The following is a 23,361-nucleotide window of genomic DNA, read 5'->3' as shown; positions in this document are numbered from 1 at the left end:
AGAACCTCACACACAGGGACCAAATTTGGTTTGTGGCGATTGCTGAGCCACTGTTACTCTTAAGGTCATCGATGTTTGAGTGCAGTGACCCTGGGATGACTTAGCAGGCTAGATTCCCTTCAGTGAGGTACAAAATTAAAGCAGCCAAGCCATTACTATAAAGAGGCCACATTACTATAAATTAATAGCAGTCAAGCCATTACTATAAAGAAAAGGGTTCTGCCACTTGAATTTATATGTGTTCACATTTGAATTTTTTCATAGTAAGCATCTGCCACTTTGGGGCTAAAAATAATGCAGATCTGGAAAAAAAAAACTAAACTAAATGGGCCAAATGCTTTTTTAATTGCTTGGTTTTGAACTGTTCTAGGTGACAACAGTGAAAGCATCCTGTTTATCTGGAGTATTTGGCTCAGTGGCTCACAGCCAGGGTTGATCTTCCCTAGGCTGCGTTCTTGGCTGTCCCAGCTGGGATCCAGCAGGTGGGATAAGCAGCATCTGGCGTGTAAGGCCGGGGAGGCAGCACAGACAATTGCACAGCAAGGAATTGTGCCTCTCAAAGTGTCCACAGTGGTTGGAAAACTCCAATTTACTCCAGGGAAACACAATGCTGAGGACCCTAGAATGTATCTGAGAGGTCCAGGGGCGCTTGGGGTTAGAAATGATTAGGTATACAAGTCGGAATGTATGTCACTGGCTAATGTTTTTATTCCTTGTCTGTGGAGAGTAAACATCATGGAGAGTGCCCCAATAACCCAACAGATGCCCCAGGACTGGTTTCAGTGGAGGTACCCCAACCCTTGGCAATGATTCAGCAGTGGTTAATACAAAAGACAAAGGACAAGCTACCTGGCAAAGATGATTTAGCGACGTTTGCCTTCTCAGAATTTGGGAAAACCTTCTGGACACTGCAACAAGAAAATAGGTACCTTGAAATATTTAATGCGTTACAATCCTACCTTGAATTTTCCAAGGGCAGATTTCACAAAGTAGTTCCCCAATTTGGCCAGACTTGGTCTCACTGTGCCACTCCCATTTTTATGTATTTTCCACGAAAACCCTCCATCGGACTCTTTGCTGTCCTGTTGGGGGCATTGCCAGCTACTTCCTAATGGTGACATTGGGATACAGGTTCCAGAGTCGTGCATATGCCACACTTGCAGGTGTGAGAAACGGTGGCATCAATCAGCAGAGAGTAGAAGCAATTATTCACTTGTCTTTCATTTTGCTAATTGCAAGCTCAATCACTTCTCCCCGTAAGTAATTGCAAGAATCAAGTGAGAGCTTTGAAGACGCCCTTTTAAAAAGTAGTATGTCTAATCAGAACCTTGATTGAGCCTCAGTAGTGAGTGAGGCCTGGGGGTGCTCCTGGGATGGCACCTGTACTGCCCCTTGAAGGGGACTTTCCGTTCATCATCTGTCATTCCTACCAGGTGATCTCTGAGACCTGTGGGCAGATTTGAAGATCACAACTTTTAGGAAAAACTCTGGTTTCCTGGCCAACATAACAGACTGGTCATTGACATCTGTGGGTTTCAAAAAGGCATGTGCCTGCCCAGGATCTTCATTCTTCCAGAATCTTATAGTTTGGGGGGCGGTGGGGGAGGTGTTTGTATCCACCCTCTCACACATTCTCCAAACACACTCACAGGCTCCCTGGGAAGGGCGGCTTCCTCCAGGCACACACAGGTGGAAAGTCCAGCCCACCTCCTCATCATTTTGGACTTTGAACGCGTTTGTTTTGTTGGTGTAGTTAAAAGAGGCACGGGGCATTCCTCTCATTAATTTCTGAACTGGTCATGAAATAGTCAGAAATTTCCCTAGGGTTATTCTAATTTGTCCTGCAAGATGGCTTGGTTTGAAAAATAAGGTGTGGAATAGAGGAATGGGGGGGGGGGCAGATGAACTTCTAATTTTCCAGGCCGATCAATCGTTAATCCTGCTCCTTAATTACTTTTTCTTTAACTTTGTGAGGTGGAATTTAGTGCTGGAGAAAAGAAAAGAACTGAGAGCCGTGAAATAAAGCGGGCTTTATCAATAGGTGATGGGCACTGCAGGCGGCCTCAAAGCTGCCTGAAAGGGCTTCTTTGCCTGCAGAGAGAGGGTAATTTGATCGCCTTCATTTTCCTCCCTGGCACTTGTTTCGAGCAAGAATAGCAAGCTGTATTCAAATGGGGCTTTAAGAAACATATATTTTAAAACCTTGTTTTGCTTAAAATCATTTCATCTTTGTTTTCTAGCAACAAATGAGCTGTATCATGGGCGTGATGAGACAGAAAAAATGAACCAGTTTTCTCAGACACAGTGAATGCTGGGGCGTAAGAGGTGACTGAGGGCTCCGCAAAGGAAAGATTCACGGCCCTAGCCCTTTTATGAGAAATATTAACTTGGCTTTCTAATTAGCTAGAGGATATGGGAAGCCTTCAAGTTGTTCTCCCGACAGCCACCACCCTTTGAGGGCAGGAGCGTCAAGGAAACCTCAGAGCCCTGAGGCCACATTGACTTGAGTATGATTCAAGGTTCTTGTGCACAAGATGTGTGGCTAGGTAGCATTGGACAAGTTTGTTCGCCTCTCTGAGCTTTAGTGTAGAATAAGGACACTGTTTCCTATGTGCCAGAGGTGGCTGCTGTAAGGATGAATGGAGTAAGGAGTACTATGTTGGCATAAGACAGACTGAGTAAATCCCATCTCTGCTACTAACTGCCTCTCTGAGCCTGAATTCTTTCTCTGTAAAAGAAGTGTGCTGTCCATAGTAAACTTTTTGTAAGGACTAAATAAGTTTATGTGTGTAAAGTACTTAGCCTAATGCCAGGTGCTTTGTAGGCCAACAGTACATCATAGTTGTTAGTATTTTATCAGCAACCAATGTGCAATGTTTGGCACCGAGATGTTACTCTCATAGACCATTCTGCTCCCAAACCCAATACTTACATTCAAATTTGATGTTTCGCAAATTTTCTGGGAGGTCGTGGAGAGCCACTTTGAGCCACTCATCCAGCTGCTTGGCAAACTTTCGAATCACCTGAGTTAAGCTAAAGAGGGAAATGGTGTGGTTTAAGTGCCTTGTGTGGCTGACTCCCTAGAGGGATTTATTTCCTTTCATGCTATTTTGGCTGTTATCAGTAAGTGCTGCTCATCCGAGCAGCTCACACTTCCACAGAGCTTGCGTGTCTGCAGGAGGGACTCACTGGTCCAATGCCAGTTCACGATACAGAGCTTGGAGAGGGGCAGCCAGTGCATGATGAGGTGACAGCTAGAAATCTTTCTGTGAGCAAAACATGCTCCTTGGTGGTTTTGAGGAGCCTTGTATCAAGGGGTAAGGACAGTGGGCTTTAGCTTAAGAAACCGTTTTGCAACTGGCCTCCATTCCAGCAAGCCCAGCAGAGGAACTACAGGCGACCCCACACCCAGCTTTGATGTGGCTTCTAGAGATCTGAATTCAGATCCTCATGTTTGCATGAAAGGCATGTTGCCACTGAGCCATCTCCCCTGCCCTCTGTGTTCCTGTTTTAAGGTACCCACTGAATTGTGTGAACACATTCTCTTGCTTCCTTTACAGGGACTGAAGATTCTACCTCGAAAGTCACGTCTGCAGCATATCCAACTTTCTCCCTTTCCTCTCTAGTCCAAGCCACCAACATCTCCGTAACCAGACTGTGAAGGGTTCACCTTTCCTGCTTGCCTTCCACCACCCTGCCCTGCACCCATGGTAAGAGGGGATTTTCTGGGCTCACCTGTCTCACCCTCTGGCTAAAGGTTCTCAATGCTTGAACATTTCTTAGAGTGAAAACCCCAATCATCACCCTAACCCCTAAGCCCAAGCTGCACATTTGAAACATTTTACCACTCTCTGGCCCTGCCTTGCTCTGTCTTGCTTTCACAGTTCAGTCTGACTGGCCTCTGGCCTGCTCTGTCCCACTGAGGGCCTCTGCCTCTGGTTTTCTTTTCATGAACAACATCTCTTCCTTCTTCTTTCTCCATCTCATCTCAGACCACCTGTTACTTCATAAAAAACCCTTCCTTGAGTCCCCTCCCCAAAGTGATGAGTCTGCATTTTCTCCTTTTGAAAGGCCCTTTGGTTGTGACATTGGCCATTCTGCACTAACTTTTGCAATTATCTGATTGATGCACATCTTTTCACTAGACTTTATATTCCCGGGCAGAGGCATAGACTGTTTTTCCCATTACTATAGCCTCAGAACCTAGTATAGTACCAGACAAATCCTAAACGTGCAGCAAATGTGTACTAAATGGTATAAATGAATGGCTCCCACTCCCCACACAGAAAGGCCCCAGACATTCCCCACAAGGTCCTAACCATGAGGTCCCCCCCACTCCAATGGCCTCTGACTGTAGCTCTTTGCCCCCCCCCCATTACTCCATTCCTGCATCATGGGCCTCCTTTTTGTTTTGCCAATACTCCAGGCCCTTGCCCACTTTACAGGGCTTTCAATTTGCAGTCCTCTCTACCTTGGAAGCTTTTACCCCAGGAAGTGCCATGATCTCCTTCCTTACCAGCCTCAAGCCACCCAACTGTTGACTGACCTCCTGCCTCAGCTCACTCCCTAAGCTGGGACGCCAGGGTCCACTCTGCACTTCTGTGTGGATGGATCTCACGTTCACAGCTCCAGGCTCAGCCTACAGCATCCCAACCCTGGAGTGTCACTCCACCCCGAGTGACCTCCTGCAGAGATGCTGTGACAGCAACAGGGAAGTGCTAATCAAGTGCCTGCTGATGAGTGAACTGTGCCAAACCCTAAACACTTTGCACACGCTTTCTTTTTGAATCCTCGCCTCACCCTGTGAAGTAGGCGCTGCTGTTAGAACTGAGGCTTAAAGAAGTTACTTTGTCTTGGGAAGGAGATGCAGCACAAGGCGGAGGGCGGGGATTGCAGGAGCACGCTACCACACCCGGCTTTCTGTGTGGGTGCTGGGGTCCAAACCCGGGTCCCCACACTTGTGCAGCCAACGCTTTACCAACTTAGGCATCTCATCAGCCCCTCCCGAGCCCTGCCCTACACAATTTTCCTTTAGCATCTTTGCCTAGGTCCTTTGTCTTGACTCTTGATATCCACCTTGCCGAAGCCCTGGGAACTGAGAACGCACAACTCTGAGGTCCATAAGCCACAGGGCTCAAGACTGAGGCGAACCAGACAGAAGAGAACCTACTTGTGTGCTCTCTCTCTCTCTCATAGTCCCTCTCTCCATCCCAGCTACACATAGGCTAACAAGCTTTGAGTCTCAAGCAACTACATAAGCCACACAAGAAGGCCTAAAGCTGAGGCTGGAGCAGGGACAGAGAGAGAGAGAGAGAGAGAGGGAGGGAGAAAAGCAGAGAGAGAGAGAGAGAGGGAGGGAGAAAGGCAGAGGAGAAGGAAGAGGAAGAAGAGGAGGAGGAAGAGGAAGAAGGAGAGGAGGAAGGAATCCAACAAATAAACTTCTAGACTGAGCAGAAGGTACCCAAGAAGAATGTGAACCTCTCACTGAAGGTAACCATAGCAACAGCAAAACCCCATGAACTCCTGAACAAAATGACTCAACTGCTCACACTCACAGCGCAGTCAGCCTAGGAGAAGATCTACGCCATGTCCAGGCATTGATCCTATTTACCTGGGTTTCTATTGTTCTAAACACTGTTTGGAAATCAACAAAAATTAAAGGATACACAAAGTCCAGAAACAATCCTACTCTTAAGATACAAAGGAATCAAAGATTATCAAACAAGGAATCTAGAACAGCTATAGCTGATATGGCTAATATTAATAGAGCTCTACTGGGAAAAATAAATGGTACGTGTAAACTGGTGAGAAATTTCAGCAGCATAAGGAATTATACAAAAGAAAAGATCAAGTGATTTGTTAGATGTGAAGAAAATGTGACACGGTGACAAGTGTGAAGACGGCCTGCAGTGGCCTCACTAGCAGCACTGACACAGCCAAGGAAAAAGTCAGCAAACGTGAAGACAGGTCGACAGGAATCAGTCAATCTGAACTCGGAGATAAATGGAAAAAGACAAAGAGCGTTTCAGAGTGGTGGGACAATATCAAATGGGCCAACATACTTGTTACTGAAATAGCAGGAGGAGAAAACTAAGAAAATAGATGAGATAATATGTGTGAGTTTTCCTTAAGCAAAGAGGTACATCAAAGTACAGATCTAAGAAGCTTGGAAAACTATGCAGGGTTCAGAACAGAACAAAGCAGACATATCAGTGCCAAATAGATAAAAAACAACAACAGCAGCCAGGCGGGGTGGTGCATGCCTTTAATCCCAGCACTTGGGAGGCAGAGGTAGGAGGATCTCTGTGAGTTCGAGGCCACCCTGAGACTACATAGTGACTTCCAGGTCAGCCTGGGCTAGAGTGAAACCCTATCTCGACAAACCAAAAAATTAAAATTAAACAATTTAGAAAAAACCCAGAAAATCCTGAGGGTGGCCAAGTCAAGGGGAAAAATACAACTCACACACTCACATAGAAGAGCAAAGATCCACAAAGAACGAACATGCAAACCAAAGACAGTAGCATGAAATTTTTAAATTGCTGAACACAAAATAAAATCTTAACGTTACCAACCCAGCACTGAACCTAATGAAAGTATCTTTGAAATGTGGAGAAGAAAACTTTTCATACAAACAAAAGCTGAGAGAATTCATTACCACCAGACCTGCAGTATGAAGAAGGAAGAAAACCCTACAGAGAGAAGAATGTGATCTTACACACATAAGCCATAGCTTACCCAAAGAAATAAAAAGCAATTAGTAAAATGGAGGCAGATATAAAAAATTGGCTGCTAGGCCTGGAGAGGTGGCTCAGCGGTTACAGTGCTTGCCTTCAAAACCTAACAACCTCACTTCGATTCCCCAGAACCCACACAAAGCCAGGTGCATATAAAGGGGCACATGTATCTGGAGTTGATTTACTGTGGCCAGAGGCCCTGGCGTGCCCATTTTCTCTCTCCCTCTCTTTCTCTGTCTGTCTGTCTCTCTTTCTGTCTGCAAATAAATAAATAAATCAAATAAATGACTTCTATACCTTCAATCACTCTAAAAATACTTATTTAAGGGCTGGAGAGATGGCTTAGCGGTTAAGCGCTTGCCTGTGAAGCCTAAGGACCCCGGTTCGAGGCTTGGTCCCCCAGGTCCCACGTTAGCCAGATGCACAAGGGGGCGCACGCGTCTGGAGTTCGTTTGCAGAGGCTGGAAGCCCTGGCGAGCCCATTCTCTCTCTCTCCCTCTATCTGTCTTTCTCTCTGTGTCTGTCGCTATCAAATAAATAAATAAAAAATAATTTAAAAAATACTTATTTAAAGCAAAAATTTAATAATTTCTAAGTTCATAGCATATATAGAAACAAAATGACAAAAGCACAAAAGAAGAGATGGCAAGTGGAAGGTCTATAATGTCATAAGATTCTTACACTACAAGTAAATAGTGTATTTAAGATAGTGGGGGGCTGGGAAGATGACTCAGAAGTTGAGGTGTTGGCCTGTAAAGCCTAACTCGGGTTCATTTCCCCAGTACTCACATAAAGCAAGGTGCACAAAGTGGTGCATGCATCTTGGAGTTCATTTGCATTGGCAGTATGCCCTGGCATGCCCATTCTCTCTCTCTCTCTCTTCTTGCAAATAAATAAATAAAAATATATATATATATTTTTAACTTTTTTTTAAAATTTATTTATTTGAGAGCGACAGACACAGAGAGAAAGACAGATAGAGGGAGAGAGAGAGAATGGGCGCACCAGGGCTTCCAGCCTCTGCCAACGAACTCCAGATGTGTGCGCCCCCTTGTGCATCTGGCTAACGTGGGACCTGGGGAACCGAGCCTCGAACCGGGGTCCTTAGGCTTCACAGGCAAGCGCTTAACCGCCAAGCCATCTCTCCAGCCCAATAAAAATATTTTTAAGGGTTGGAGAGATGGCTTAGCAGTTAAGGAGCTTGCCTGTGAAGCCTAAGTAGCCATGCTTGACTCGCCAGATCCCACGTAAGCCAGACACACAAGGTAACACAAGCATAAGGTCGCACATGCGCACACGGTGCTGCGCACATCTGGAGTTCTGTTACAGTGGTGGAGGCCCTGACATGCCAATTCTGTGTCTCTCTCTCATAAAAGAGGCCAGTCTGTCGGGTTTGCCTCAAAAAAAAATTTTTTTTAAAGATAAGGGGACTGGAGGGTAGCTCAATGGTCAAGGTATCTGCCTGCAAAACCTATGACCCTGGTTCAACAGTCAAATGCACAAAGTAGCCCATGCATCTAGAGTTTGTTTACAGTGGCTAGAGGTCTTGGCATGCCCATTCTGTCTGTCTGTCTGTCTCTCTCCTCTTTATCACTCTCTCTGCTTGAAAAGTAATAAATTAAAAAGTATTTTTTAAAAGATATGGGATAAGCCGGGTGTGGTGATGCACGCCTTTAATCCCAGCACTTGTGAGGCAGAGGTAGGAGGATTGCTGTGAGTTCAAGGCTACCCTGAGACTCCATAGTGAATTCCAGGTCAGCCTGGGCTAGAGTGAGGCCCTATCTTGAACCCCCCCCAAAAAAAAAGTTTAAAAAAAGGATATGGGATAGGGAAATGGTTCAGTGGTTAAAGGTACCTACTTGAGAAGCCTGTTAGGCCAGGTTCAATTCCCAAGCACCCATGTAATGCTGGACACAAAATGTGACATATGCATCTGGTGTTTACTTGCAGCAAGAGACCCTGGTGTGCCTCATCCCCCACAAATTAATTTAAAAAATTAAAAACATTTGAAGGTATATTTAAGTGATTAAAGATTATGTATGCATATATGTCCAAAGCAACCATTAACTTTTTAAAAGATGTATAAGTAACAGGCCAATTGCGAAGATGCATGGAATGAAAAAACATAACCTAAAACCAACAGAGTTCTGAAAAACAGGGCCAAAAAGCAATGAAGTTAAAACAAAACAACTAGCAAGATGAAAGATTTCATCTGCCATATAATTGCATTGAATGTAAAAGTCTGGAGAAACATGCCCAGTTGGATTAAAAAACAAGATAGGACTCAGATGTAAGTGCAGATAGCTACAGCCACCTGATCTTCAACAAAAGTCCCAAAAATAATCCTTGGAGAAAAGACAGTCTCTTTAGCAAATAGTGCTAAAGGGAAAACTGGGTATGTATCTGTAGAAGGATGAAAATAGATCCCTATCTCTCTCCATGCACAAGAATTAAGTCCAAATGGATCAAAGACCTTAGTATCTGACCTGAAACTCTGAAACTTCTGGAGGAAAAAGTAGGGAAACCCTTCAACGTGTTTGTCTTGGCAAAGACTTTCTGAATGGAACCCCATTAGTTCAGGAAATAAAACCACACAGATCAACTGCTGGGACCTCATGAAATTACAAAGTTTTTGTACAGCAAAGGACACTGTGAATAGGGCAAAGAGGCAACCCACAGAATGGGAGAAAATCTTTGCCAGCTATACATCTGACAGAAAATTAATATCTAGAATATACAAAGAACTAAAAAAAACTCATAAGAAAACAAACAACCCAATTAAAAACGGGCTATGGAACTAAATAGAGTTCTCAAAAGAAGAAATACAGATGACATGTAAACATCTAAAAAAAAAAAAAGTTCTACATCCCTAGCCATCAGGGAAATGCAGATTAAAACTATGTTGAGATTCCATCTCACTCCTGTCAGATTGGCTACCATCATGAAAACAAATGACCATAAATGCTGGCGAGGATGCAGAAAAAGAGGAACCCTTTTACACTGTTGGTGAAATGCATCTGGTCCAGCCATTATGGAAATCGGTGCGGAGGCTCTTTAGACAGCTAAAAATTGATCTACCATATGACCCAGCTACACCACTCCTAGGCATACATCCTAAGGACGCATCTCATTACCTTAGAGATACTTGTTCAACCATATTTATTGCTGCTCTATTCACAATAGCCAGGAAATGGAACCAGCCTAGATGTCCCTCAGCTGATGAGTGGATAATGAAGATGAGGCACATTTACACAATGGAGTTCGGTGGTAAAGAAAAACAAAATTTACAGGAAAATGGATAGATCTAGAAAAGATTATACTTAGTGAGGTAACCCAGGCCCAGAAAGCCAAACATCACATGCTCTCTCTTCTATGTAGATTCTAGCTACAAATGATTGGACTTCTTTGTGAGTAGGAATAAAACTCCATAGCAGAGGCCAGTAAGCTAGAAAGGGGATTAAAGGGAACAGAAAGGGAGGGAGGTGCTTGGGAGGCAGAGGTAGGAGGATTGCTGTAAGTTCGAGGCCACCCTGAGTATACAGAGTGAATTCCAGGTCAGCCTAGGCTAGAACGAGACCCTACCTTGAAAAAAATATAAGAAAAAGGAACTGTGTGTGGGGGGGTACTTAATAGGATAGTATTGTATATATGTAAGTAGAAAAACAGATTAATTGGGGTGAAAAGGCCTAAGTGAGGTCAAGGGAAGAGATTGAGCAAAGGAAAGGTGGAGTGAGGGCTAAGCAAAATCTAAGAGAATATAAGTCTTTTGAACAATGGAACACTCAGAAGCCACAGATTGTTAGTAGAAAATTTTCATTGCCAGGAAGAGGATAGCTTCCAGTGAGTTGTTGGCCAGGGTGGTCACTGATATCCCCAAAACATTGCAGGCCATTGCTGAGGCTCTTGATTTCCCACCAGGAATAGACGGTAAGTAAGACCCTATTGCTGAAAACTCTATATACTTGAGCTGCAATGTCACTGAGAAACCCTGCTGGAGCTGAGCTGAAAACCTCCTCCATGTAGACCAGCTGACAGAAAGCTGGATAAAGCTATGCTGTAGGCAGTTCCATGGGAGAGAGAGAAATCAACAGTGGAGATACTCAACTGTGGACACTGCAAGCCTTAAATTTGGCCAGCCAGGCCAGATGAGCCAATGGGTGCAATAGTGGCATGTCTGTTATGGGGGAAATCCAACTGCCCTCTAATTTGACTGGAGGTCTGCTCCATGGGAGGGAATACCTCCCTGATACTGAATACCTACAACAGGGGTAGTCATGAGCCCTAGGGGTGTAACGTCTGCTGGTGTCTGGCTAAATGTATATACTATGCTCACCAAACTACCCAGCAAGCACTTCTCTTAATGTTCATACCCATATATTAATGCTACTCTCACTTTTGGTTAGAGAAGCTTCTCTTTTCAGATGGCAGTGACCTTGGGATGACTCAGAAGGCACCAAGGTGATGAGAAGAAGTGACAGAGGAGTGTTTGGCACTGAAATATCTCTATCACATCTTCCAAGGCTCAGGGTCCTTTGTGGAAGAAGTGGTGGAAAGAAAGTAAGAGCTAAAGGAAGGGTAGGACTCCTTACAATGTCCTCCTTCAGACTCAGAATGGCCTGGATATCCATGACCTCAGAGTGCCTGATACTACCTACACAAGACCATCATAATAGAAGGAAAAGATCATGGCATCAAAATAAAAGACTGATTGAGAGGAGGAGGGGATATGATGGAGAGTGGAGTTGCAAAGGGGAAAGTGGGGTGGGGAGGGAGGGAATTACCATGGGTTATTGTCAACAATTATGGAAGTTGTCAATGAAAAAATAAGTTAATAATAAACAAGATATCACTTTATGCTGAATAGTAGAAATTGACCTCAAATATAAAGACAGTGACAGAGTAACAGGGTGGGAAAGGACACTCTTTTTAAAGCCCTAGCATCTACATTTTACTAAAGTAGACTGCTGAATAATAATTATCAGGGATAATATATATTATGAATAACATGTGTTATGAATTATATGTACTATGAAAGGATTGTGGAAAGATGGAACATCCTAATTTTGCGTATCCAACTACATATCTCCTAAATAAATGAAACAAAAATAGGTAGGTGCAGATAGGTCCACACTTAAAGACAGAGATGAAGTGGGTAGCGCAAAGTGACCGAGTCATTCAGGACAAAGAAAACCTAAATAATACCAGTTAATTTCCCCTAGCTGACATTTACACAATACTTCACTAAATGACAGCAGAGCTACAGCCTTTTAAGTATACTTGGAACCCTAATGTGGGTTGTCAAATGAGTTTAAATAAATTTAAAAGAATATGCTTAGAAATTAATCATTTCACTTTGAAAATAACCCATAGATCAGAGGAAGTCCTAGGGGAGGAATAGAAATATTTTGAATCAAATTAAAGTGAAAGCACAACCTGTCAAAGGAAATTTTAAAGCATGAAGTGATTTTACAGGAAAATAAATAGATTTGTTCTGTTCTGTTCTGTTTTATTGTTTGTGACAGCCTCACTTTGTAGCCCTAGCTGGCTTTGAGCTTACTGTGTAGCTCAAGCTGGCCTTGAACTCTTGGTAATCTTCCTGTCTCAATCTCCCAAGTGTTGGGATGAAGACATGAGCCACCGCACTAGGTTAAGTAGACAGATTTATGGTGAATGACATAAGCTTTCATATAAAGACATTAAAAAAGATGGAGCTGGAGAGATGGTTCAGCAGCTAAGGTGTCTGTCTGTGAAGTCCAATGACCTGAGCTCAATTTCCCAGTACCCGTATAAAGCCAGATACACAGTGGTGCGTGCATCTGGCATTTGTAGTGGCTGGAGGTCCTGACACACCCATTCTTTCTCTCTCTCTTAAATAAATAAAAACATTTAATTTACAAAACACAGAATCAGCCCCAATGACAAATCAATAAAGCTAAATGTGGCAACATGACAAGAAAAGCAGAGAAAAGAAAGGCACTCTTTTTGAGAAGATCAATATATAACATCAGGAAATCTCTAGACACACTAATTAAAAAAAGAAAAGAAGACATCAATTACACACATCAAGAATGACAAAAGGGACATGATTACACATCCTACCAAAATTAAGGCAAAAGAAAATATAAACAACTTCAAGATAATAAATTAAAAGTCTTAGATAAAATATTGTAATAAATTTCAGAATGAAAGAAGGATGAACATTCCCTAGTTTGTGTTAGGAGACCATGACACAAAGTCAGACAAAGGTAATACAGGGAAGAAATTCAAAGATCACTGGCTTTTACGTACTGAGATATGAAACCCTCAACAAGATATCAGCAATTTGTTTTTAAATCATGAGCGTGTCTACCGTAAAGATGACATCTACTACAATATTTGAAAAATAATGTGAAATCCAAACATATTAGCAGGCTAAAGAGAAAAAGCAATACTGTGATCTTGAAACAAACTAAAATGCCTAACACAACTCCAAATGCTTTCATGATACAATTTTTCAGTAAACTAGGAATGGGAGGAACTTCCTCAGCCTGATGAAGGACATGTGTAAACACTCTACATCTTATAGTCATCATTACATAACTTTCAGGGAAAATATAAATATATCCATTCCCACCTAAAATCCTAGTCAGTGGGGCTGTGGTCATAGCTCAGCCTATCATGCATGAAGCCCAGGGTTTCACCTCAGCATACTATATAAACTGGGCATGTTCTTGAAGTCTAATCTAACCTAACTGGACAAGAAAAGTAGCCGGGTGTGGTGATGTATGCCTTTAATACCCCAGCCCTCAGGAGGCAGAGGTAGGAACATCACTGTGAGTTCAAGGCCACTCTGAGAATGCATAGTAAATTCCAGGTCAGCCTGGGCTAGAGTGAACTGTATTTGAAAATAAAAAAAGAAAGAAAGAAAGAAAGAAAGAAAGAAAGAAAGAAAGAAAGAAAGAAAGAAAATAATTGAGAGGTAGAAAAATAAGTGTAAAATTATCTTCATTATAGATAATATTTTAAGCCTAGAAAGTTGAAGAGAACTTTAAATATGAATGTAACAGTAAGATAATTAAATTTAATGTGTTCAGGCCAAATGTAACATACAGATAGACATAAATAGTTTTCACATATTAAAGAAACACCAAGCAATATGGAGGATAAGACCATAATTATAATAGCAACAAAATGATAGAATATGTAAGAATAAATACAATTATAAATATACATATAATATTTATATGAAGAAACATTTACAACATTCCTAAGGATTACAAAAAAATAAGAATAAATGGGAAAGCAAATTCTATCTGTTGGGAATTTTCAGTATTTCAAAGGTAAAATTCTCCCATAACTGATTTATAAACGTAGCACAACCATATATATACATGTTATATACACAAATAAGATTATGCATCTATGTTTGTATACACATAGATGTATATTCAAATAAACAGCCTGATGATAAAAAATTCATATAAGATGGAGAGATGTTCAGTGGTTAAACACTTGCAAAGCCTGCCATCCTGTGTTCAATTCCCCAGTATTCACATAAAGCCAAATGTACTAAGTACCACATGAGTCTGGAGTTCTTTTGCAGTGCAAATAAAAATAATTTAAAAATTCATATGGAAGCCAGGTATACTGGCACATGCCTTTAATCCCAGAAGTAGGAGGATCGCTGTGAATTCGAGGCCATCCTGAGACTATATAGTTAATTCTGGGTCAGCCTGGACCAAAGTGAGACCCTACCTCAAAAAACCAAAAAAAAAAAAAAATCATATGGAGAGTTGGAGAGATGGCTTAGCGGTTATGGCGTTTGCCTGCAAAGCCAAAGGACCCAGGTTCGACTCCCCAGGACCTATGTAAGCCAGCTGCACAAGGGGTGCATGCATCTGGAGTTTGTTAGCAGTGGCTGGAGGCCCTGACATACCCATTCTCTTTCTCCCTTTCCCTGCCTATTTCTGTATCTCTCTCTCTCTTAAATAAGTAAATAAAATATTTTTAAAAATCATATGGAAAAGGTGAGAATAACAGGAAAATTCTCCAAAAAGAAGTTAATGATGATAAGCTAAACCTATTAGGTTTAGAATATGTTTAAAGTACAAAGCTAAAAACAAGTAACCCTGGGCCATAGGAATTATCAACGATATTGGAGAAGATATGAAGAAAAAGCTCCAGTACAATCGTTTTTACTATGTGACAAAGGAAACATAGTTGTGGGAAAGGATGGAAGAATTAATACATGTTTCTGGAATGAGAGAGTGTCATGAAAAAAGTAAAGTTGGATTTCATATCTTTCACTGGGACAGAATTGAACTGAGATCAGAAGTAAAACATGAAGCCATCAAGAGATCCTGATAAACCATGTGAAAATTCCTTTGTAAGCAGAGCAGGAAAGACTTTTTAAACTATGAGAAAGACCAGATGTTATAAAAATAATGATAAATTCAATAGTGTAACTATATTTTTCATGCGGCAAAGACAAGTAAGATGAGAATATTTGGGGCTCTTATCTTATGTACATGGTTAATATATATAGCAAATAACCCTTAACACCAGTGCAAAAAGTATCAATCACATGATAGAAAAATAGTCAAAGGGTCAGAATAGAGCTTACAGAAAAAAAGTTTATATAGCTGATACACATGAAGAAATATTCTATTTAGTTGTTTTATAAAGTTCACTAAACAGTACATTCTTTAAACCAGAAACTAAGAATTATGTATATAATTATATATATGCCTAAGAATTATATACATATATATAAGAATCATATATATTCCATGTAGTAGGTTAGAGTCCCTCATAAAACATGTTCACCCAGAAGCAGTGAAAGTGACCTTATTTAGGAAAAAAGGTCTTTGCAGCTGTGACTAAGGCTTTCTAATTGAGATCAGTGAGCCCTAAGTCCAAGAGTAGGCATCCGCGAGTCAAAATAGCACAGAAGGTCACACAAAATAGACAGTGATGTGAAGTGGGGTCCAGACAGTGGGGTGATGCTACCAGGAGCCAAGGAACACCAGGCAGTGCTGGCAGGGTCCAGGCACTGGCATAGGGGACTCGGGACAGATTTCCCCCCTCAGTGCCTCCATCAAGAAACCACCCTGCCAACACCTTGACTTTGCACTTCTCGTTTATTTATAAGGGACAAGTCACAAACTATAGACAAGCAAAGAAAAAGCTCAAAAGGCAGAATGAAATTTCTCTCAAGCCATCTACTCTGTGACAAGTTATTATAGAAGCCACAGAAACTAACAACACGCCACTGTGCCATTCCTCACAGCATCACATGACTTGGAATGTCAAGACAATCAGCTAAACTCACTGGGGCTGGAAGCCTCACCCGTTGTAGAAAACTGTTTATGCTATGGAAGACGATCCCTGAAACGGTGTCAACAAGAAACAGATGCCTCTTAAAATGGTAGTGGTAGAGGTAGTGCTGATTACGAGAGCTAAGGGGGAAAAGTGTGGGCAGGCACAGAGGGAGTGCTGGAACCTGGGGGTAAGACGCGGCATGCCTCACCGACCCCAGGCCCAAAGGACAACCAAAGGAGAGAGGCTGCCTGGAAGGGAGCAGAGTCCTGGGGAAGAACCCGGCTAGCAGAGAGGGCGTGAGAGAGTCAGCCTCTTGCCTTCCCTGTCCTCTGTCCTCTGTCCCTGCGATCAGCACCCCGGACAGAGGGCGCCTTGCAGCCCGAGGAGAAGTCGTGGAAGCTGTCCAGCACACTCTGCGAGGTGAAGTGATTTCATTCGAAGGCAAAGCAGGGAACAGTAGACCCAGTGATACCATTGTAATCACAAAAGGTGTGCTGTGCATTGGTGGCACGTGACTAACATACCAGGATGGCCGTCCGGGGAAATCATTTTGGATGCTCTGAGAAGGGTCAGATTGTCTGGGGAATGAGGGATGGGGGAATGTGAACAACTTTTCACTGTATGACACATTCTACTGTTGGGAGTTTGAACCACATACATGGTTCAAAATGGGGACATGTGTCTGTTTTCAGAATCACAGCCTTCAGTTGGGTGTGTGTTGGGTGTCACATGTGTTTATATAGTGTGTACCGATGTGTGTGCTTCAAACACAAGCATGTGGAGGCTGGAGGTGCATGCTGGGTGTTCTCCATTAGCACTGTTCCCATCCCATTGCATCGAGGCAGTCTCCCAGTGAACCCAGAGCTGCTGTTTGTGGTCACACTGACTGACCAGTGAGCCCCAGCGGGTATCCTGTCTCTCCCCCCACAGGACTGGAGTAGTTACTCTGGCTGCCCATGCCCAGCTTTTTACATGGATGCAGAGGATCGAACTCAGTTGGTTTCAGGCCCTCTAAGACCCTCCTGTCTGCCCAGCCAGGACTCTTATCCCCTCGAGCCATTTCCCCGGAAGCCCCCCACAAACCTTTAGTTACTAAAACTAGTGATCTTTACGAGGTACAGTGCACGATTGTCTCCAGTCCGATAAAAGCCGTGCTAACCAAGGAGGGTACGCATACTCGCCTGTCAGGCAATGCTTGAAGCACGGTGGGCATCAGCACCCCAGAGATGGCTTTGTAGAGGATGGAGTCACACACACCCACAATATTCACCACCGTAGAAGAGCCCAGGACGGGAAGCATGTGGGGCGGCATTCCTTGCCAAAAGTGCAGGAGGAAACTCTGAACCTGTATGGATCCACAAAGGGAAGCAGTTTAGACAGAGCCAACACAACAGCCTTTGGGTGGCACCCGGGGAAGCATGGTGTGCCGAGCCATTGTCTGTTTTCCCTGAGTCAGTGGAAGCTGCCTCAGCCTGGGGTGGTGTGGGGAGCTCCTCTTGTCTGGTCACCCCCACCCCACATGAACACCTGGGCCTGGCAGCCGGGGATCCCCTCTGCCAGGAAGAGGAGGAACACATTAGCCCACGGGTTCCTTTGGTGCCCACTGCAGCCTGAGACCTGGTTAAGGAAGGAGGATGGGGCATCATTTTGAAAAGGTCAGAGCACTGCCATCCATTGTTCTTTGAGCCCCCTGCTGGCTCCTGGGTGCTCTGGGATGGAAGGAAACATAATTGCAGGTAAGAGGATGCTGGCCAAAGAGAGGACAGTAAGTACCACAGGCACAGTTCTCCTGATTTAAAAAAAACAAAACTGAATAATGTGCAAGGAAGGTTTCTCATCTTAAACCTTCCTTTTTTACCCCCCAAAGAGCCCTGGCCAGTTGGCATCATGGAATGTTCTCTGGTGATATCTGGGCAGTAAACACGGGTATGTGAAGCCTGTGTGATTGGCTTTAATCTTTTTATCCCCCAGACCACCAGCACAGAGCAGTACTCTTTACTGGGCCCTCAAATTGGAGTCCTGATTAGTGATGACAGCAGCAACTTGGGGCTCTTCACTTATCAACAGATGGCAGAGCCCCTCACCGGCATCTCCTGTGTGTGTGCTGAAGGACAGAGGCGGAGGGGGCGGGGACAAGGGAAGGGAAGGGAAGAGGACAACGGTCAACTCATAGATACAACCGCATCCTCAAATATCTACACTTGAGCTGACACTGAGCAGACGTCCATTGAGGACCAAGGAGCACATGACTCTGGAGTTTTATGAGCTCAGAGGGGCCCGGTTAGGGTCTTGGAGCATGCATGCTCCTTCCCAGTCCTCACGACAGGCCTGATTGAACCTCATGTGCAGCATTTTCCACATCCAAATCCCCCAAATCAGTGCTGATCAAACGTGGGAGATATGATTTGGTCCCAGCAGCCTTCTGTGTGGAGCTGGTGTTATTGCTGCTTCCTTTACATTGTGCCTCTCAGAGGGTTTCCCGTGTGGCTCTCCTACCAGTACTGCAGCCAAGGATCCTTATTTACTCTCACAGAGTCCCTGAGTTCATCACCCAAAGCCAGACAGCAAGGTCAGAAGAAGGTGGCAGAGCCATCAGCCCGTGATCAGTTTCCTTGTCAGATGATAACTCGGTCTTTTCCTCATTCCCGAGGCCCAGGTCTCTCCCCAGGCCACGGCCACCCCACAGCTTTTGGTCTCTGCCTGAGCACCCTTTGGGGCCCTCTCCCTGGATCGGGTCCCGCGATCCTGGCTCATCCATCCTTGGGTACTGGCCTCAGGTCGAGTGCTACCCATTCTTGCCTGCTCTCTCCACCCAGCAAGAAGCTCTGCCCACTTGCTTCCCACCAGTTGCAGATTTTGAATTCCTCTGCCTTCCTTGGCTCTGCTCACATGCAGCCCTGCCCCACTTTATATAAGTGCCAGTTTCTAGCAAAAAAAAAAAGAAAAGAAAAAAGTCTGGAAAAGATCAGCTGCTGTGTAGGGTAAAACAAATCTGTGGAGAATCAGTGTTTTGAGCAGGCATCTGTCTGTTAGAAGCCTCTCAAGCAGCACAGAACCCACACCAGTCCCTGGGCTCCTGGAGGTCTGTGTGTGAAGTGTTTTCTCCACAGCTGACTTCTCGGTATTATAGGAAAGGGAAGGAGGGAGAACGGGGCAAAGTTCACATACTGAGACTTGAAGGTCACCTGTGAAATGGACAGACATGTCTGTTCGGGAGAGACAGCTGACACAACCGTCCTTTCAGCTGGATAGGAAAGGAGGTTTGGGGCTTGAGTGGGACAGTTAGTGGCAAGTGCAACCTGGGGAACATGGACTTGGGGCAGGAAATCAAGAGCTCTGGCCAAGTAAAATCAACTCAGTTGAACCTGATGTTCTGGATCAAATATATGAGAATGAGCTGCTCTTGTCTTTGTTGTTGCTTTTCAAGGTAGAGTCTTGCTCTAAGCCCAGGCTGTCACTATGTGGTCTCGGGGTGGACTTGAACTCACAGCGATTCTCCTACCTCTGCCTCCCAAGTGCTGGGATCAAAGGTGTGCGCCACCACACCCGTCTACTGCTCATTTAAAATGGAGATCGTGACTCCGAATTATTACTAGGATGAAATTAAGATAACTTTTGTAAAATGCCTGGGTGTAGGCACTTATTATTAGACAGAAGGAAGAATGTGGGTAAATTCTCTTCTCTCCTTGCAAACATCATCCGTGAAAGGGTCAAAGGCAGATGTCACCCTTGTGCACTGTTCAGCGTCCTTGGGTGATCTCATTCCAGTTCTCTGAACTATTAGCCTTTCTTCCCTTGGCCCACATTACATTAAGCACACTTAAGCTAGATCTTAAATTTTTTTTAAGGTAGGGTCTCTCTCTGGTCCAGAAATTCTGACCTGAAATTAACTATGTAGTCTTAGATTTGAACTCACAGCGATCCTCCTACCTCTGCCTCACAAGTGCTGGGATTAAAGGCATGTGCCACCATGCCCAGCTTAAATTTTCTTTTTGTATTAATGTGTGTGTGTGTGTGTATGTATGTGTGCATATGTATGTCAGTGTCTTTTGCCCCTGCAAATGAACACCAGACACCTGTGCCACTTTTTGTGTCTGGCTTTATACGGGTGGCTGGATCATTGAACCTGGGCTGGCAGGCTTTGCAAATAAGCATCTTAAACTGCTGAGCCATCTTCCCAGTCCCCAAGTTAGAGTTTCATCTCTTTTCCATGTCCATGATTTTTTTTTTTAATACAAATGTAGTGGCAACTTGTATTTTGGGTTCTTAACTGCTAGAGCACTGGCAAGGTCTTATTAAAATAATAACTGCTAAGATGCTGATCATGTATTATGTTCTAGTACAAAATCAGGCCATATAATAGTTTTAGTTTACATTACAGGTCCCAGTTTTACTGTGAAATAGGTATAATTATTAGCTCCACAACAGAAATTGAGGCTCAGAGAAAGGAACACTTTGGCCAAGGTCACAGGCTAGTAAGGGGAGATGTGGAATCCACGCACAGGATTGTGGGTTTCACAGTGCACTGTTGTGCCATGTTGTCTAGAGAGGACTTTATGAGCAATCCTTACAAACGTTGTGTTTCTTGCTTGACAGTGTTGTAAGTCAGCGACTCTTTTACATCTGTGCCACTGCCCACGCACTACCCACCCACATATGCACCCAGCAAATATTTACTGAGCACCCGAGAGCATGGCCAGGGAGGAGAAGTCGAGAAGAAGGTGCAAGGCTCTGTCCCACAGGGCTTATGCTGGGGTGGCCGAGATAAACAGTGAGCAGGCAACCAAATGAGGATTGTGATATTAGCGTAAGTTGTCACCTCAGCCAATGTTAAGACCTTCAACAAGCAAGCCAAAGCATGTCAGACACAGCCACAGTCCATTTACCAATGACTTTCTGTGCCAGAGGAGAAAGCCTGCTCACTGGAGGTAGAATAGCTTCTTTCAGTAGTGGTGGGTAGAAACGACAGTGTCTTCCTTAGTCATCTTAAAGACTGCCACCAAATATGCACGCCAGTGGAGAGAACATCAGGTTAGAGGTACTGGGTGACAAAAGGATTGAGTGACAACTTTGGTCCTATCCAATTGTATGGCATGGGCAAATTCTATTAATTCTCTGGATGAAAGATCTGATAAATGCAAGCATTTCTATGACTGTTTGCAGTCTATAAAGAGCTTTTACCAGGCACTGTCTTATCATTGTCAAACATGACATACAAATTCATGAGGATTCCTCATACAATTTTCTCTAGACAACACGGCACAGTGCACAGTGAAACCCACAATCCTGGGCTTGAGTCCCACATCTCCCCTTACTAGCCCGCGACCTTGGCCAAAGTATTCCTTTCTCTGAGCCTCATTTTCTACTGTAGAGCTAGTAAGTATACCTACCTCACAGTAATGCTAATCCTATGAATTAGATGGGTGGGGATGCTATTTTATTTTCTTGGGTAAGAAATTGGGACTTGGAATATCGAGCCAGGTCTTGAATCTGGTGTTCTTCCCAGAGGGCTGGCACTGTGGCCATGAGACTTCATAAACCAGTGAGCCACATTCATGACCTGTGGCATTCAGATAGGATCATAGGACCAGTGGTAATATGTTTTATATCTGAGCCAACAAGGTTAAGAATGGGATATCCCTTCTCTGTAGTTTTTTTTTTTTTCTCTATCCATCAACTGATCCATGGCTGTTGAGGCTTGGGGACCACACTGTGGAAGGACCTTGGGGTCCCAAGCCACCTCTAGCCACCAGCATTTCAACCAGTTGCATCTGTTTTGGGTTGTGACATGAATGTGGAGTAGATGTCCGAGTTAAGATGTAGGGGCTTGTTTGTTAGAGCAGCCAGTGCTGTCTTAACTAATCATGGGTCATTACTTGTCCTGAGCTTAGTGATCTTTGGAACATAAAACATTACTGAACCAAAAAAGTGTTTTTTCTCCCTGTAAAAATGAAAATCTTCAGCTGGGCATGGTGGTTTACACCTTGAATCCCAGCACTCGGGAGGCAGAGGTAGGAGGATCACCATGAGTTTGAGGCCACCCTGAGACTACATAGTGAATTCCAGGTCAGCCTGGGCTAGAGTGAGACCCTACATCAAAAAACCAAAATAAGCTGGGCGTGGTGGCGCACGCCTTTAATCCCAGCACTCGGGAGGCAGAGGTAGGAGGATCGCCATGAGTTCGAGGCCACCCTGAGACTACATGGTGAATTCCAGGTCAGCCTGAGCCAGAGTGAGACCCTACCTCGAAAAACCAAAAAAAACAAAACAAAACAAAACAAAAAAACCCAAAATAAAATAAAATAAAAATCTCCAGTGCTGAAGAGTGGCTCAGCAGTTAAAGGTGCTTACCTGCAAAGTCTATGGCCTGGGTTCGATTCCCTAGTACCCACAAAAAGCTAGATGCATAAAGTGGCTCATGCATGTGAACTTCATTTGCAGTGGCAAGAGACTCTGATGTGCTCACTGTCTCTGTCTGCCTCTCTCTCTCTCTCTCCCTCTCTCTCTCTCAAATAAATAAATATTAAGAATAAAAATCTCCAAATAATGCTCACTCGAATAATTTGGGACATTTTTTCTTGTTTGGTTTTTCTAGGTAGGGTCTCACTCTGGCCCAGGCTGACCTGGAATTCACTCTGTATTCTCAGGGTGGCCTCGAACTCACGGTGATCCTCCTACCTCAGCCTCCCAAGTGCTGGGATTAAAGACGTGCGCCACCACGCTAGGCAATTGGGGACATTTTTAGTAAAGGAAAGTTTATCGATTTGGTGGATAAAAATCAAGAAAAGGGAGAATATACCAACTCACTGTCACCTCTTCTGGAGCTGTATCTGTGAGCCAGGTGACAGGGTAAGGATGCAGTGTGACACACAGCCGCGGAAAAGCAGGAAAGTGTTCTGTGCCTTACACCACTTTCATGCCCTCCTCCCCCGACAGCAATCTTCCTCTCCCCGATGCGCACACAAAAGGGATCTCTGGGATGGTTTGGCTGGGCTTTGTAGCTCTTTTAGAGCCCACATTATCTTCCCTCTGATTGAATGTCCATGTCCAATCCCAGGGCGCTCCAGTATTGTAGCTGCTGTTTTTGCCTGAAAGGCATTATCTTTCAACAGCAAGGCCTCTGCTGTGTCGGGTGAGATGTGTGGTTTCTTGCCTTCCCTCTGGAAGGCTCTTCTGGATAGCATTTTTAGGCAAGCGGATTTTATTGTCACTCTGGTTATATAACAAGTGCCTTGGTCTTTTCTCGTTTCCTCCTCTCTATTCTTTCTTTAACTGTAGTAATTGAAAGTGAAAAATGAAATGAACTTCTTACATTGTTTTGAGT

General features: G+C 43.9%; 1 protein-coding gene and 1 long non-coding RNA gene across 2 annotated transcripts in view; one reads left to right on the top strand and one right to left on the bottom strand.

The window, feature by feature from the left end:
• The window catches only part of LOC123461443, a 40,815-nt gene extending 37,126 nt beyond the window's left edge, over positions 1–3,689 (top strand). The window contains exon 4 of the long non-coding RNA XR_006637693.1: positions 3,561–3,689. This is a non-coding gene — a long non-coding RNA (uncharacterized LOC123461443). The remainder of the gene's footprint in view (positions 1–3,560) is intronic.
• Positions 1–23,361, bottom strand: part of Rfx4 (regulatory factor X4) — a 185,243-nt gene that overhangs the window by 50,062 nt on the left and 111,820 nt on the right. The window contains exons 8-10 of the mRNA XM_004650240.2: positions 17,219–17,382; positions 2,933–3,033; positions 850–908 (exon numbers count right to left, since the gene is read on the bottom strand). Coding sequence (XP_004650297.1) covers positions 850–908; positions 2,933–3,033; positions 17,219–17,382 — 324 coding nt within the window. The remainder of the gene's footprint in view (positions 1–849; positions 909–2,932; positions 3,034–17,218; positions 17,383–23,361) is intronic.

This window comes from Jaculus jaculus, chromosome 6, assembly GCF_020740685.1.
Source record: "Jaculus jaculus isolate mJacJac1 chromosome 6, mJacJac1.mat.Y.cur, whole genome shotgun sequence".
In the NCBI taxonomy this organism is placed as follows: domain Eukaryota; kingdom Metazoa; phylum Chordata; class Mammalia; order Rodentia; family Dipodidae; genus Jaculus; species Jaculus jaculus.
This window is presented reverse-complemented; position numbering and strand designations above follow the sequence as displayed.